This window comes from Ranitomeya variabilis, chromosome 4 (assembly GCF_051348905.1).
Source record: "Ranitomeya variabilis isolate aRanVar5 chromosome 4, aRanVar5.hap1, whole genome shotgun sequence".
Classification (NCBI taxonomy): domain Eukaryota; kingdom Metazoa; phylum Chordata; class Amphibia; order Anura; family Dendrobatidae; genus Ranitomeya; species Ranitomeya variabilis.
In genome coordinates, this window is record NC_135235.1 from 577,053,733 (window position 1) to 577,068,555 (window position 14,823).

Here is a 14,823-nt window from a genome sequence, read left to right on the forward strand (position 1 = left end):
CTGACTATTTAAGACCTTCCCCAAACTTGTGAACAGCACTCAAACATGGTCAACATGGGAAAGACAAAGGAGCATTCCAAGGCCATCAGAGACAAGATCGTGGAGGGTCACAAGGCTGGCAAGGGGTACAAAACCCTTTCCAAGGAGTTGGGCCTACCTGTCTCCACTGTTGGGAGCATCATCGGGAAGTGGAAGGCTTATGGAACTACTGTTAGCCTTCCACGGCCTGGACAGCCTTTGAAAGTTTCCTCCCGTGCCGAGGCCAGGCTTGTCCGAAGAGTCAAGGCTAACCCAAGGACAACAAGGAAGGCGCTCCGGGAAGATCTCATGGCAGTGGGGACATTGGTTTCAGTCAATACCATAAGTAACGTACTCCACCGCAATGGTCTCCGTTCCAGACGAGCCCGTAAGGTACCTTTACTTTCAAAGCGTCATGTCAAGGCTCGTCTACAGTTTGCTCATGATCACTTGGAGGACTCTGAGACTGACTGGTTCAAGGTTCTCTGGTCTGATGAGACCAAGATCGAGATCTTTGGTGCCAACCACACACGTGACGTTTGGAGACTGGATGGCACTGCATACGACCCCAAGAATACCATCCCTACAGTCAAGCATGGTGGTGGCAGCATCATGCTGTGGGGCTGTTTCTCAGCCAAGGGGCCTGGCCATCGGGTCTGCATCCATGGGAAGATGGATAGCATGGCCTACCTGGAGATTTTGGCCAAGAACCTCCGCTCCTCCATCAAGGATCTTAAGATGGGTCGTCATTTCATCTTCCAACAAGACAACGACCCAAAGCACACAGCCAAGAAAACCATTCCCTGGTTCAAGAGGCAAAAAATCAAGGTGTTGCAGTGGCCTAGTCAGTCTCCTGACCTTAACCCAATTGAAAACTTGTGGAAGGAGCTCAAGATTAAAGTCCACATGAGACACCCAAAGAACCTAGATAACTTGGAGAAGATCTGCATGGAGGAGTGGGCCAAGATAACTCCAGAGACCTGTGCCGGCCTGATCAGGTCTTATAAAAGACGATTATTAGCTGTAATTGCAAACAAAGGTTATTCCACAAAATATTAAACCTAGGGGTTGAATAATAATTGACCCACACTTTTATGTTTAAAATTTATAAAAATTTAACTGAGCAACAAAACTTTTTGGTTTGTAAGATTTATGCATCTGTTCATAAATCCTGCTCTTGTTTGAAGTTTGAAGGCTCTAACTTATTTGCATCTTATTAAACCTGCTAAATCTGCAGGGGGTTGAATACTACTTGTAGGCACTGTATAACCTGCAAAAGCCCTCCTTACACACCACCCACAATTCCCCCATAACACACCAATTACAATACCACTCCATAACATACCAGCTACAATGCCCCAATAACTCACCAGTCTCAATGCTCCTATAACACACATTAACCACAATGTTCCATGACACACCAGCCATGATGTCCACTGACACATCAGCCACAGTGACCCATAACTCACCAGCCACAATGCCCCCTGACACATCGGTCATAGTGACCCATGACACCAGCCACAATATTCCATGACATATCAGCCACAATATAAACATAAGGGTGAATGACCTCAGGGAGATCAAAACATCCAACACCGCGGAGACACCATCAAGTGTTTCTCAACGCAGTGATCCAGAACACTGCCCCCATCCCTGATGGGAAATATGCAAATGCATGTAGAAAAGCCGCGGAGACACCATCACGTGTTTCTCAACGCAAGAAATGAATAGCCAGGTCTTTCACCGGGAAGGAACAACCACGGGAAGGGCAGCATCCAATAACGGAAAACCACCTATGCCAAAACATGATATCCATCCACAGACAGCTGCGTTGAGAAACACATGATGGTGACTCCGCGGTGTTGGATGTTTTGATCTCCCCGAGGTCATTCACCCTTATGTTTATAGCCTTTTCACTAGGCACTGCTCCTAATAGCCAGTTTCCTACTCCACACTGATGAGGGACAAATACCCCGAAACAGCTGTCTATGGATGGATACCATGTTTTGGCGTAGGTGGTTTTCCTTTATTGGATGCTGCCCTTCCCGTGGTTGTTCCTTCCCGGTGAAAGACCTGGCTATTCAATGCTTGCGTTGAGAAACATGTGATGGTGTCTCCGCGGCTTTTCTACATACATCAGCCACAATGACCTATGACACACCAGTCATGATGTCCACTGACACATCAGCCACAGTGACCCATGACTCTAGCCACAATGACACCAGCCACAATATCTCTATAACACACATTAACCACAATGCCCCATGACACATTAGCCCCAATAACCCATAACACACCATCCACTATGCCCTCATAACATACCAGTTACAATATCTCATGATACACTAGCCACAATGCCCCCATTACATAACATGCATTCCTTCACAGCATAACCAACCATGATACATCCACCACAACCATACACCAGCCAGAGAGCCAGACAGTGCCCCTATAACACTCACAACCACAATGCCATCATTATGGGGCAACCTTCCAAAAGTATCCAATATCCCCATAACAGCTTCAGCCTCAAATACCCAGTGCCCCATAATGAAGTATAGTGCCCCCATTATTGTTTCAGCTACAACCTAATCGAATGTGAGCTAATCACTAGGGACCCCACGCTGACAGTTTACCAGCAACTCACCATTGGCTGTGTTCACACTTAGCGTAAATGCTTAAATGCTGTGTTTCTCTTTCTTGCGTTTTTTTACCTGCACATTTTCTGCAGGTGTCTGCACCAAAATACTCAGTAAATCTTCTTGGATTATACCTTTTTTTTTTTTTTAAATGAATTTTAAAAGTATTTTTTCTATGTACTTTTTCAGGCTCCCCATGGAAGACTATCGAAAAAAAAATGCACCAAAAACCGCACAGTTCAACAGCGTCGTAAAGTGCACAATTGCCATGAGCGTCCATGAAATCACATCCACTTTTCTTGGACAGTTAAATGCAGCAGATTATCTGCACAAATAAAATGCAGTGGAAAAACAGCATCGTTTACACTACATGTGAACACGGCCTTATAGTACTGTTAGAAGTTGCACCTCTATTCAGCTTTTTGCTTCCAACCACTCATCAAACAGAGATATTTAAAGTGGTGAGAAATTGAAAAGTAAAGTCCAATTATGGGGAAGGGGCGATGGCAGTAGCGTAGCTACCGAGGGGGGGCAGAGGGGGCCATTGCCCCAGGCCCCGTGCTCAGAGGGGGCCCACCCGGAGCTACGCTACTGTAACTGTATCGGCGTGTTCAGCACGCCGATACAGTTACATTCTGCGGCAGAGCAGGGAGAATCTATCTCCCTGCAATGCCACCTGGCCGATATGGGGCCCCTGAGCAGGCAGGGGGGCCCGATGCAGCAGTGGGCCCCCCGCCTGTAACACAGGTTCAGCTGTATTAGCTACATGCCGATACAGCTGACCAAATTGATGAGAGAAGCGCTACGCTCCTTCTCCCATGATCCCCCTGTCAGCATCTGACGTCACCGACGCCGACACTGACAGCGGGCGCGATGATGTCACTACCCGGCGCCCGTGGTCCGGAGATGAGCGGGCGCTCAGAGCAACGGAGGAACGAAGAAGAGAGGTGAGTATTTATTGCTTTTTTATGGGGGCTGCCTTATACTATAGGGTCTGTATATGGGGTGCTGTCTTATACTACAGGGTCTGCCTATGTGGTGCTGTCTTATACTACAGAATCTGCCTATGGGGTGCTGTCTTATACTACAGGGTCTGCCTATGGGGTGCTGCCTTATACTACAGGTGCTGTCTTATACTACAGGGTCATCTGCATTTGGAGTGCTGTCTTATACTATAGGGTCTGCCTCAGGGGTGCTGTCTTATACTACAGGGTCGTCTGCCTTTGGGGTGCTGTCTTATACTATAGGGTCTGCCTCAAGGATGATGTCATATACTACAGGGTCATCTGCCTTTGGGGTGTTGTCTTATACTACAGGATCTGCCTATGGAGTGCTGTCTTATAGTACAGGGTCTGCCTTATACTACAGGGCCAGCCTATGGGGTGCTGTCTTATACTACAGAGTCTGCCTATGGGGGCTGCCTTATACTACAGAGTCTGCCTATGGGTGCTGCCTTATATTACAGAGTCTGCCTATGGATGCTGCCTTATACTACAGGGTCTGTCTATGGGGTGCTGTCTTATACTACAGAGTCTGCCTATGGGGTGCTGACTTATACTACAGAGTCTGCCTAAGGGGGCTGCCTTATACTACAGGGTCTGCCTATGGGGTGCTGTCTTATAGTACAGGATCTGCCTTATACTACAGGGGCTGCCTATGGGGTGCTGTCTTATACTACAGAGTCTGCCTAAGGGGGCTGCCTTATACTACAGGGTCTGCCTATGGGGTGCTGTCTTATACTACAGAGTCTGCCTATGGGGGCTCCCTTATACTACAGGGTCTGCCTATGGGGTGCTGTCTTATACTACAGTCTTCCTATGGGGGCGGCCTTATACTACAGAGTCTGCCTATAGGTGTTGCCTTATACTACTGAGTCTGCCTATGGGGTGCTGTCTTATACTACAGGGTCTGTCTATGGGGTGCTGTCTTATACTAGAGGGTCTGCCTATGGGGTGCTGCCTTATACTACATAGTCTGCCTATGGGGGGCTGCCTTATACTACAGAGTCTGCCTATGGGTGCTGCCTTGTGCTATAGAGTCTGCCTATGGGGGTGCATTATACAATATAGAGTAGGCCTATGGGGAGTGCATTATACTATATGGAGGCTTATGGGGAGTGTATTATACTGTATTGAGGACTATCTGGTGCATTATACTATATGGAGGCTATCTAGGGGGCCATCATACAGTGTGGAGATTACGGTAAGGGGTCATCATACAGTGTTGGAGCCATCAAACAGTTTGGGGGCTACTAAGGGGTCAGTATACTGTGTGGGTGGTAATATACAGTGAGGGGGCATTATACTGTGTATAAGAGGGCATCATACTGTGTATAGGGGAGCTGTACAGGGGAGAGACTCGGGACATTATTACATATAAAGTGGGCACTTATTGTTATAGGGGAACTCAGGTTACCTGGACTATCAAAGGGGCACACAGGGCATTATTACTTTCTAGGGGGCAAAATATGGGCACTGTTTTCTAGGACACTTGCGCCCGGCATTACTATATTCTAGAGGGTTGCTTTAGAATTTAGAAGGCACAGAGAACCACACAGCAGGTGCAGTAATAGGGACACATAGGGCAGCAGCAGCTCAGTATTTGGGGTATCAGCAGGATGAAGAGTTTGTGCAGGTTGGGAGTAGATGGTGATGGGGAAATGTGAGAAGTGAAACGTGTCTTTGTTGTATTCTCTGCAGCCGAGTCGTGGCTGGATGAAATTGTCATGTCGGTCTGGGCCAGATGGAAAAGACGGGAAAAATGAATGATTCCATCAGAAAGAACGTCAGCAGTAAGTCACCATCTGTAACTGTGCTGTCATCTCTTACATGTTCTGTAGGACTGGTATTTACCACTGACCATATGGCGGTAATTTTCATATTGGTCTTTATATAGAGATTATCTTCAGTAACAGTGCGGTCATCTGCTGAGGTTCTCCTCCATTATTAGGGTGCATCACCCAGCTGTAATCAAGGTTACCTGATTAGGGGCCCACTCAGAAGTTTGGCCCCCCTGAACCAAAACCCTAGCTACGCCTCTGGGCGATGGGGAGGGTTCTTTGTATGTCACATAAAGCAGTGACCCCCTAATAATATATGGGGCAGTGAAGAGATGTTTGCAGGCTTATTCTGTGTGAGACCCCAGATTAATGATAACATATGGGAATATTACAGCATCTGTGCCCTGCTGGCTGGTGGAGAATGAGACATAGACGGGGTGCCAGGTGTCAGCCCCCTTCTCATGGCAGGCGATGTCTACTGACTGCTGATCGGGCCTGCAGGTTGCTCTGCTAGGACTATGCTCTGACTTGCGGAGCCATTGTCTGTGATGTACCTGGAAATGATCCTAATTTGTCAGGATGGAATGAGATGAGTGACGGGCCGTGTAATAAGCCCATCTGCTGCTGTGGCCATAAGAGGGAGCACGTGGGACTCATAGCTGTAGAGTAACGAAAGACATATCACACAAAGACAACCCCATTGTGAGCGGGACCTAAAGGGTTATTCAGTGCGTGGGTACTGCATCAGTGTATCTCAGCCTCTCCAGTGTGGTACTGTCTGCTGAACCTGTGTATCTAAGCCTCTTTGTGATACTGCCTGCAGAGCCAGTGTATCTAAGCTTCTCTTTGTGGTACTATCTGCTGATCCAGCAGGTCTAAGCCTCTATTTGTGATACTGCCTGCTGAGCCTATGTATCTAAATTTGTGTGATACAGTATACTGGCATGTATATAATCCTATTCTTTATTATACTATTTGCTTGTCTAATGTATCTAAGCCGATCCAATTATAACATCTAAGTCAGTGTATGTAATCTATTCTTGTGTGGTACTGTCTGCTGAGCCTGTGTATCTAAGTCTCTCATGTGTAATACTAAGTGCAGGTACAGTCCACTGTACCTAAGCCTATCCTATGTGATTCAGTCCACTGATCTCCAGTATCTCCAGCCTATCTTATGTGATAGTCTGCTGAGCTCTTGTATCTAAGCCTATCCTATGTAATACAGTCCGCTGAGCTCCTGTATCTAAGCCTTTTCTATGCGATACAATCCACTGAGCTCCGGTTTCTAAGCCTATCCTGTGTGATGCAGTTTACTAAGCTCCTGTATCTAAACCTATCTTGTGTCATAGGCTGCTGAGCTTCCATATCTAAGCCTATCCTGTGTGATACATTCTGCTGAGCTCCTGTATCTAAGCCTTTCCTGTGTGATACAGTCTGCTGAGCTTCTGTATCTAATCCTATCCTGTGTGATACAGTCCACAGAGCTCCTGTATCTAATCCTGTCCTGTGTGATACAGTCCGCTGAGCTTCTACATCTAAGCCTATCCTGTGTGATACAGTCTGCTGAGCTCCAGTATCTAAGTCTATCCTGTTTGAAACAGTCCGCTGAGCTCCTGTATCTCATCCTATCTAGTGTGATACAGTCCGCAGAGCTTCTGTATCTAAGCCTATTCTGTGTGATACAGTCTGCTGAGCTCCGGTATCTAAGTCTATCCTGTTTGAAACAGTCGGCTGAGCTCCTGTATCTAATCCTATCCAGTGTGATACAGTCTGCGTATATGTATCTAAGTCTCTCATGTGTAATACTAAGTGCAGGTACAGTCCACTGTACCTAAGCCTATCCTATGTGATTCAGTCCACTGATCTCCAGTATCTCCAGCCTATCTTATGTGATAGTCTGCTGAGCTCTTGTATCTAAGCCTATCCTATGTAATACAGTCTGCTGAGCTCCTGTATCTAAGCCTTTTGTATGTGATACAATCCACTGAGCTCCGGTATCTAAGACTATCCTGTGTGATACAGTTTACTAAGCTCCAGTATCTAAGCCTATCTTGTGTCATAGGCTGCTGAGCTCCCGTATCTAAGCCTATCTTCTGTGATACAGTTTGCTGAGCTCCTGTATCTAAGCCTTTCCTGTGTGATACAGTCCACTGAGCTCCTGTATCTAATCCTATCCTATGTGATTGTCTGCTGAGCTCCCGTATCTAATCCTGTCTTGTGTGATACTGTCTGCTGAGCTCCTGTATCAAAGCCTATCCTATGTGATAGTCTGCTGAGCTCCTGTATCTAATCCTGTCCTGTGTGATACAGTCCGCTGAGCTCCTGTAGCTAAGCCTATCCTATGTGATACAGTCTGCTGAGCTCCCATATCTATTCCTGTCTTGTGTGATACAGTCCGCTGAGCTCCTGTATCTAATCCTATCCTATGTGATTGTCTGCTGAGCTCCTGTATCAAAGCCTATCCTATGTGATAGTCTGCTGAGCTCCTGTATCTAATCCTGTCCTCTGTGATACAGTCCGCTGAGCTCCTGTAGCTAAGCCTATCCTATGTGATACAGTCTGCTGAGCTCCCATATCTATTCCTGTCTTGTGTGATACAGTCCGCTGAGCTCCTGTATCTAATCCTATCCTATGTGATTGTCTGCTGAGCTCCCGTATTCAATCCTGTCTTGTGTGATACAGTCGCTGAGCTCCTGTATCTAATCCTGTCCTGTGTGATACAGTCCGCTGAGCTCCTGTATCTAAGCCTATCCTCTGTGATACAATTACAGAGATCAGAACCGAGCACAAGGTGTTGTTAGACCGTTGCACAAAGGCTGGTTATAGTAACAAGGGGCGATGATTGAGGGCGCGATATTGGGTGGGGGTTGGGTAACGTACCGCAGCATCACCATGGCAACCTCAATCATTGGCACTAGAAAATATACTGACAGCAATCAAAAGATGCCATGTTTTGGGGGGATTTGCAAGCGCAGTGTGAGAGTGGTCTGAACTTATGGGCGCGACCTGACGTGACCCCCATCCTCTTCTGATACATGTCCCTCCTTGTACATGGAAGTAGTCACTCAGTTCTAGAATATTTAAAGGGCAATTCCAGAAAAAATCTGATTAAAATTAATTCCCACTGTAAATGTTGAAGATGTACCTGGACACTGGTACCCGGAGGGCCCATATGCTGCATAAATAAATGGCGCCATCTTATATATGTCACATGGTGAGGTCCTTATGTTCTGTGACATGGAGACCTCACACAGATTAAAAGGTTAAAACCAACCCGGATTTTTGTGTTGGTAAAGGCTGTGAATGCTGCACAAGCCTGACGTTCCTGTACACAGTGCTAGGAAACCAGCCTCTCTGGAGGCTCCCGCCCAGCCCCCCACCACCTAGACCACCCTGACTTTACACAATAGGAGTCTGTACACTACACTGGAGGTCCTCCATCATCTGCCACATAGATCCCACAGCCCTGTCCACACACATAACCACCATCCCAGTAAGTGATGTGGGACCAGTCAACTTTATCTACTCCGCCATTCAAGTGTGCGCCAATTTCAAGATCTCTGCTTGCTGTCAGTCAATGGGAACCTTCCTGTTAATAAGCAGAAGCTGAAAACCAGCACAGACCTAATGCTTGTCACAGCCTGGGGCCTGTTCCACATCTATCTACATCATCAGCACAAATCCTTACTGTCCTGATAGTTCGCTACACTGTTATTATAACTATGCACAGTCTATGGGCAGGAGAATGCCCCCTGGCACTGGCTTGTCCTCTCTGCCAAGTGTCCCCAACACCACACATCCATGCAGCTTCCAACATTACAGCTGCAGCAGAACTCTACAACATTTTTATCTTATCTTCACCTTTCGGACATAGCAGGTTTTACATTTTGAGAGAGCACACTCGTCCCTTAGGACATAAAATTCCCAAAGTCAGCGATAAATCACTGCAAGTCAAGGCAGATCAGTGGCCGAGGGACTAGTCCAAGCTCATAAATAAATGTAATCATAACGGGGGAGGGGCGAGAGGACTAACAGTCTGGATACACACAAAGTGACAACCAGTAAAAGTGAGATATCCCTTCATACACTTACTACTGAGACCAGGAAATTCCAGGAGCATCAATCTGACATCTCCAGCACCCTGATAGGCAGGTGCAACACCCAGGGGCCCTGAGGATCCTTCAATGGTAAATACACCTCCTCCATGGGTCACACTGAATTCTTTGCTAACTACTCTATATAAAAGAATATTACTGCTATACTACTGCCCCCTTTCTATATGAATAAAACGACTACAGCATAATATGATCTCTATATTTAAGACTACGAGAGGTGGTGAGTTCTCCTTCAATGGAAGTCTTCAAATGGAGGCTGGACAGACATCTGTCTGAGATGGTTTAGTGAATCCTGCATTGAGCAGGGGGTTGGACATGATGACTCTGAGGTCCCTTCCAACTCTACCATTCTATGATTCTACAAATATAACTACTATAATATTGTCCCATGTACAAGAATAGTATTGCTAGAAAACTGCCCCTATGTACAAGAATATAACTACTATAATACTGCTCTAATGTACAAGAATATAACTACTATAACACTGCCTCCTATATGGAGTAATACATGTAGAAGAATATTACAAGAATATAATTACTAGAATACTGCCCCTATGTACAAGAATATAACTGCTATAATACTGTTCCCATGTATAGGAACATAACTACTATAATACTGACCCCTATGTACAAGAATATAACTACTATAATACTGCCCCTATGTACAAGAATATAACTACTATAATACTGCCCCCTATATACAAGAATATAACTACTATAATACTGCTCCTATGTACAAGAATATAACTACTATAATACTGCCCCTATGTACAAGAATATAACTACTATAATACTGCCTCCTATGTACAAGAATATAACTACTATAATACTGCCCCTATGTACAAGAATAAAACTACTATAATACTGCCCCCTATGTACAAGAATATAACTACTATAATACTGCCCTTCTATGTACAAGAATATAATTACTATAATACTGCTCCTATGTACAACAATATAACTACTATAATACTGCTCCTATGTACAACAATATAACTACTATAATACTGCCTCCTATGTACAAGAATATAACTACTATAATACTGCTCTAATGTACAAGAATATAACTACTATAATACTGCCTCCTATATGGAGTAATACATGTAGAAGAATATTACAAGAATATAATTACTAGAATACTGCCCCTATGTACAAGAATATAACTGCTATAATACTGTTCCCATGTATAGGAACATAACTACTATAATACTGACCCCTATGTACAAGAATATAACTACTATAATACTGCCCCTATGTACAAGAATATAACTACTATAATACTGCCCCCTATATACAAGAATATAACTACTATAATACTGCTCCTATGTACAAGAATATAACTACTATAATACTGCCCCTATGTACAAGAATATAACTACTATAATACTGCCTCCTATGTACAAGAATATAACTACTATAATACTGCCCCTATGTACAAGAATAAAACTACTATAATACTGCCCCCTATGTACAAGAATATAACTACTATAATACTGCCCTTCTATGTACAAGAATATAATTACTATAATACTGCTCCTATGTACAACAATATAACTACTATAATACTGCTCCTATGTACAACAATATAACTACTATAATACTGCCTCCTATGTACAAGAATATAACTACTATAATACTGCTCTAATGTACAAGAATATAACTACTATAATACTGCCTCCTATATGGAGTAATACATGTAGAAGAATATTACAAGAATATAATTACTAGAATACTGCCCCTATGTACAAGAATATAACTGCTATAATACTGTTCCCATGTATAGGAACATAACTACTATAATACTGACCCCTATGTACAAGAATATAACTACTATAATACTGCCCCTATATACAAGAATATAACTACTATAATACTGCCCCCTATATACAAGAATAGAACTACTATAATACTGCTCCTATGTACAAGAATATAACTACTATAATACTGCCCCCTATGTACAAGAATATAACTACTATAATACTGCCCCCTATGTACAAGAATATAACTACTATAATACTGCCCCTATGTACAAGAATATAACTACTATAATACTGCCCCCTATATACAAGGATAGAACTACTATAATACTGCTCCTATGTACAAGAATATAACTACTATAATACTGCCCCCTATGTACAAGAATATAACTACTATAATACTGCCCCCTATGTACAAGAATATAACTACTATAATACTGCCCTTCTATGTACAAGAATATAACTACTATAATACTGCTCCTATGTACAACAATATAACTACTATAATACTGCTCCTATGTACAAGAATATAACTACTATAATACTGCCTCCTATGTACAATAATATAACTACTATAATACTGCTCCTATGTACAATAATATAACTACTATAATACTGCTCCTATGTACAAGAATATAACTACTATAATACTGCCCCCTATGTACAAGAATATAACTACTATAATACTGCCCCCTATGTACAAGAATATAACTACTATAATACTGCCCCTATGTACAAGAATAAAACTACTATAATACTGCCCCCTATGTACAAGAATATAACTACTATAATACTGCCCTTCTATGTACAAGAATATAACTACTATAATACTGCTCCTATGTACAACAATATAACTACTATAATACTGCTCCTATGTACAACAATATAACTACTATAATACTGCCTCCTATGTACAAGAATATAACTACTATAATACTGCCTCTTATGTACAAGAATATAACTACTATAATACTGCCCCCTATGTACAAGAATATAACTACTATAATACTGCCCCTATGTACAAGAATAAAACTACTATAATACTGCCCCCTATGTACAAGAATATAACTACTATAATACTGCCCTTCTATGTACAAGAATATAACTACTATAATACTGCTCCTATGTACAACAATATAACTACTATAATACTGCTCCTATGTACAACAATATAACTACTATAATACTGCCTCCTATGTACAAGAATATAACTACTATAATACTGCCCCCTATGTACAAGAATATAAATACTATAACACTGTCCCTATGTACCAGAATATAACTACTATAATACTGCCCCTATGTACAAGAATATAACTACTATAATACTGCCCCTATGTACAAGAATGTAACTACTATAACACTGCCTCCTATGTACCAGAATATAACTACTATAATACTGCCCCTATGTACCAGAATATAACTACTATAATACTGCCCCTATGTACAAGACTATAACTACTATAATACTGCCCCTATGTACAAGAACTACTATAATACTGCCCCTATGTTGAAGAATATAACTACTATAATACTGCCCCTATGTTGAAGAATATAACTACTATAATACTGCCCTTATATACAAGAATATAACTACTGTAATACTGCCTCCTATGTACAAGAATATAACTACTATAATACTGCCTCCTATGTACAAGAATATAACTACTATAATACTGCCCCCTATGTACAAGAATATAAATACTATAACACTGTCCCTATGTACCAGAATATAACTACTATAATACTGCCCCTATGTACAAGAATATAACTACTATAATACTGCCCCTATGTACAAGAATGTAACTACTATAACACTGCCTCCTATGTACCAGAATATAACTACTATAATACTGCCCCTATGTACAAGACTATAACTACTATAATACTGCCCCTATGTACAAGAACTACTATAATACTGCCCCTATGTTGAAGAATATAACTACTATAATACTGCCCCTATGTTGAAGAATATAACTACTATAATACTGCCCTTATATACAAGAATATAACTACTATAATACTGCCTCCTATGTACAAGAATATAACTACTATAATACTATAATACAAAAGTAGAACTACTATAAAACTGCCCTCCTATGTATGAAGTTTCTTCCCAGTGTTTACTGGTTCTCTGTTCTGTGATAGGGATACACCAGTAAGGGATTTTCTCACTGAGCAGCATGTGGAAAGACCCTTATTGTGTTTCTGAATAATGACCACCTGAGGAGTGTTGTGGTGCATATTTCTTCCTATACCATGAACCCCCTGAAAGTGGAATTCCCCTTGAAGCCTTGTTGCCTTTGTCCACAGACCACAGTATATAATAGGATGGGTAGCGTCATCGCAAAGTGGTGGTAGAAAGTGAATGGGAACTCACCAGCTGGACAGTGCAGAGGAGAATTAGGGTGCATCTTCCCGTGCAGCATCCCATCCTCTTGCCCGGGTTGGGGGGTACGCAGTCCTTATGCAGACCCCTTGCTCAGCGAGTCGCCTATGGTTATGGGGTCCTGCTGCCAGGGACCATGGTCTGGGTAGAGCCACTGGGGAGTAGCAGCCTTCACCACACTGATATGTAGGAACAGATGCTTTTCTCACAATGTGATCTACTGATGCTCAGCCTCTCCCCCTTAATCTCCCTTTCTCACAATTGCAAGGAGGAGGGAGGGGGCCCAATGCTCCTTAAAGGAGCCACGCTGAACTAATCCCAGACAAAAGAGCCTGACAATGGTCGGAGCCCTAGAATCGATAATGAATGTGTGTTATAGTGTCCGCTGCCAATAGTCGCAGACAAAGACTTCATAGACACTGGTGGGGTCCATTTCGGTACATGACGTATATCATTATGTGGTATTATATTATTACTACAGGAAAAATGTGGGATTAGAAAGCTCTTCGTTATTATACTCCTATTACCGGCAGAATATATGTAACAATTAAATAAAATATCCATTTTTATTATGCAAATCCTGCAGAAATAAAAATAATACCGCCCGTTGTCTAATCAAGAGCTCTTCACAATATACAAGTGATGCTACCATATAGCAAGCACTTAACGCTGCCATATAGTCACCACACTATATTGTGATCCCCAAAGAAAACAGCGCATCATCAGAGAAACATTTAGGCCCCCGTTTAGGTTTTACGCGCCAGTGTTGATGACGGGTGTGCTGGAAAAACCTGCAGCAAATTCATGGCGAGTTCAGAGGTTCTTAATAAATTGAGAGCCTCTTTCAGCTAAACATGTACCCATCGTAATTTACACCACTTTTGTGGCATAAATTATGAATTTGTTGGGTGCACTTGGCCACACCCCCTGAGAAAGCTCCACCCATTGTTAAAGAATGCGGAGCTAGTCATAAAAAGTCACCAAATTTTACTACGAGCTGTGAAAAAATGTTGTGTCATTTTTATGCCAGAATTCTGGTAATCTGCGCTATGGCATCACTATTGTAGTCAGATGACTGCTGCAGCCAATCACAGGCACTGTGACAGATGAACGGTAATGTCATGGC

At 42.8% G+C, this 14,823-nt stretch overlaps 1 protein-coding gene across 2 annotated transcripts in view; it reads right to left on the minus strand.

Moving 5' to 3' along the window:
- Positions 1–13,932, minus strand: part of NKAIN4 (sodium/potassium transporting ATPase interacting 4) — a 51,951-nt gene extending 38,019 nt beyond the window's left edge. The window contains exon 1 of one of the 2 annotated variants that reach the window (XM_077252916.1): positions 13,689–13,932. In XM_077252916.1, the coding sequence (XP_077109031.1) occupies positions 13,689–13,742 (54 nt within the window). In that variant the 5' untranslated portion in view covers positions 13,743–13,932. The remainder of the gene's footprint in view (positions 1–13,688) is intronic. The other variant, XM_077252915.1, reaches the window with a different exon arrangement.
- Between the last annotated feature and the right edge of the window lie 891 nt (positions 13,933–14,823).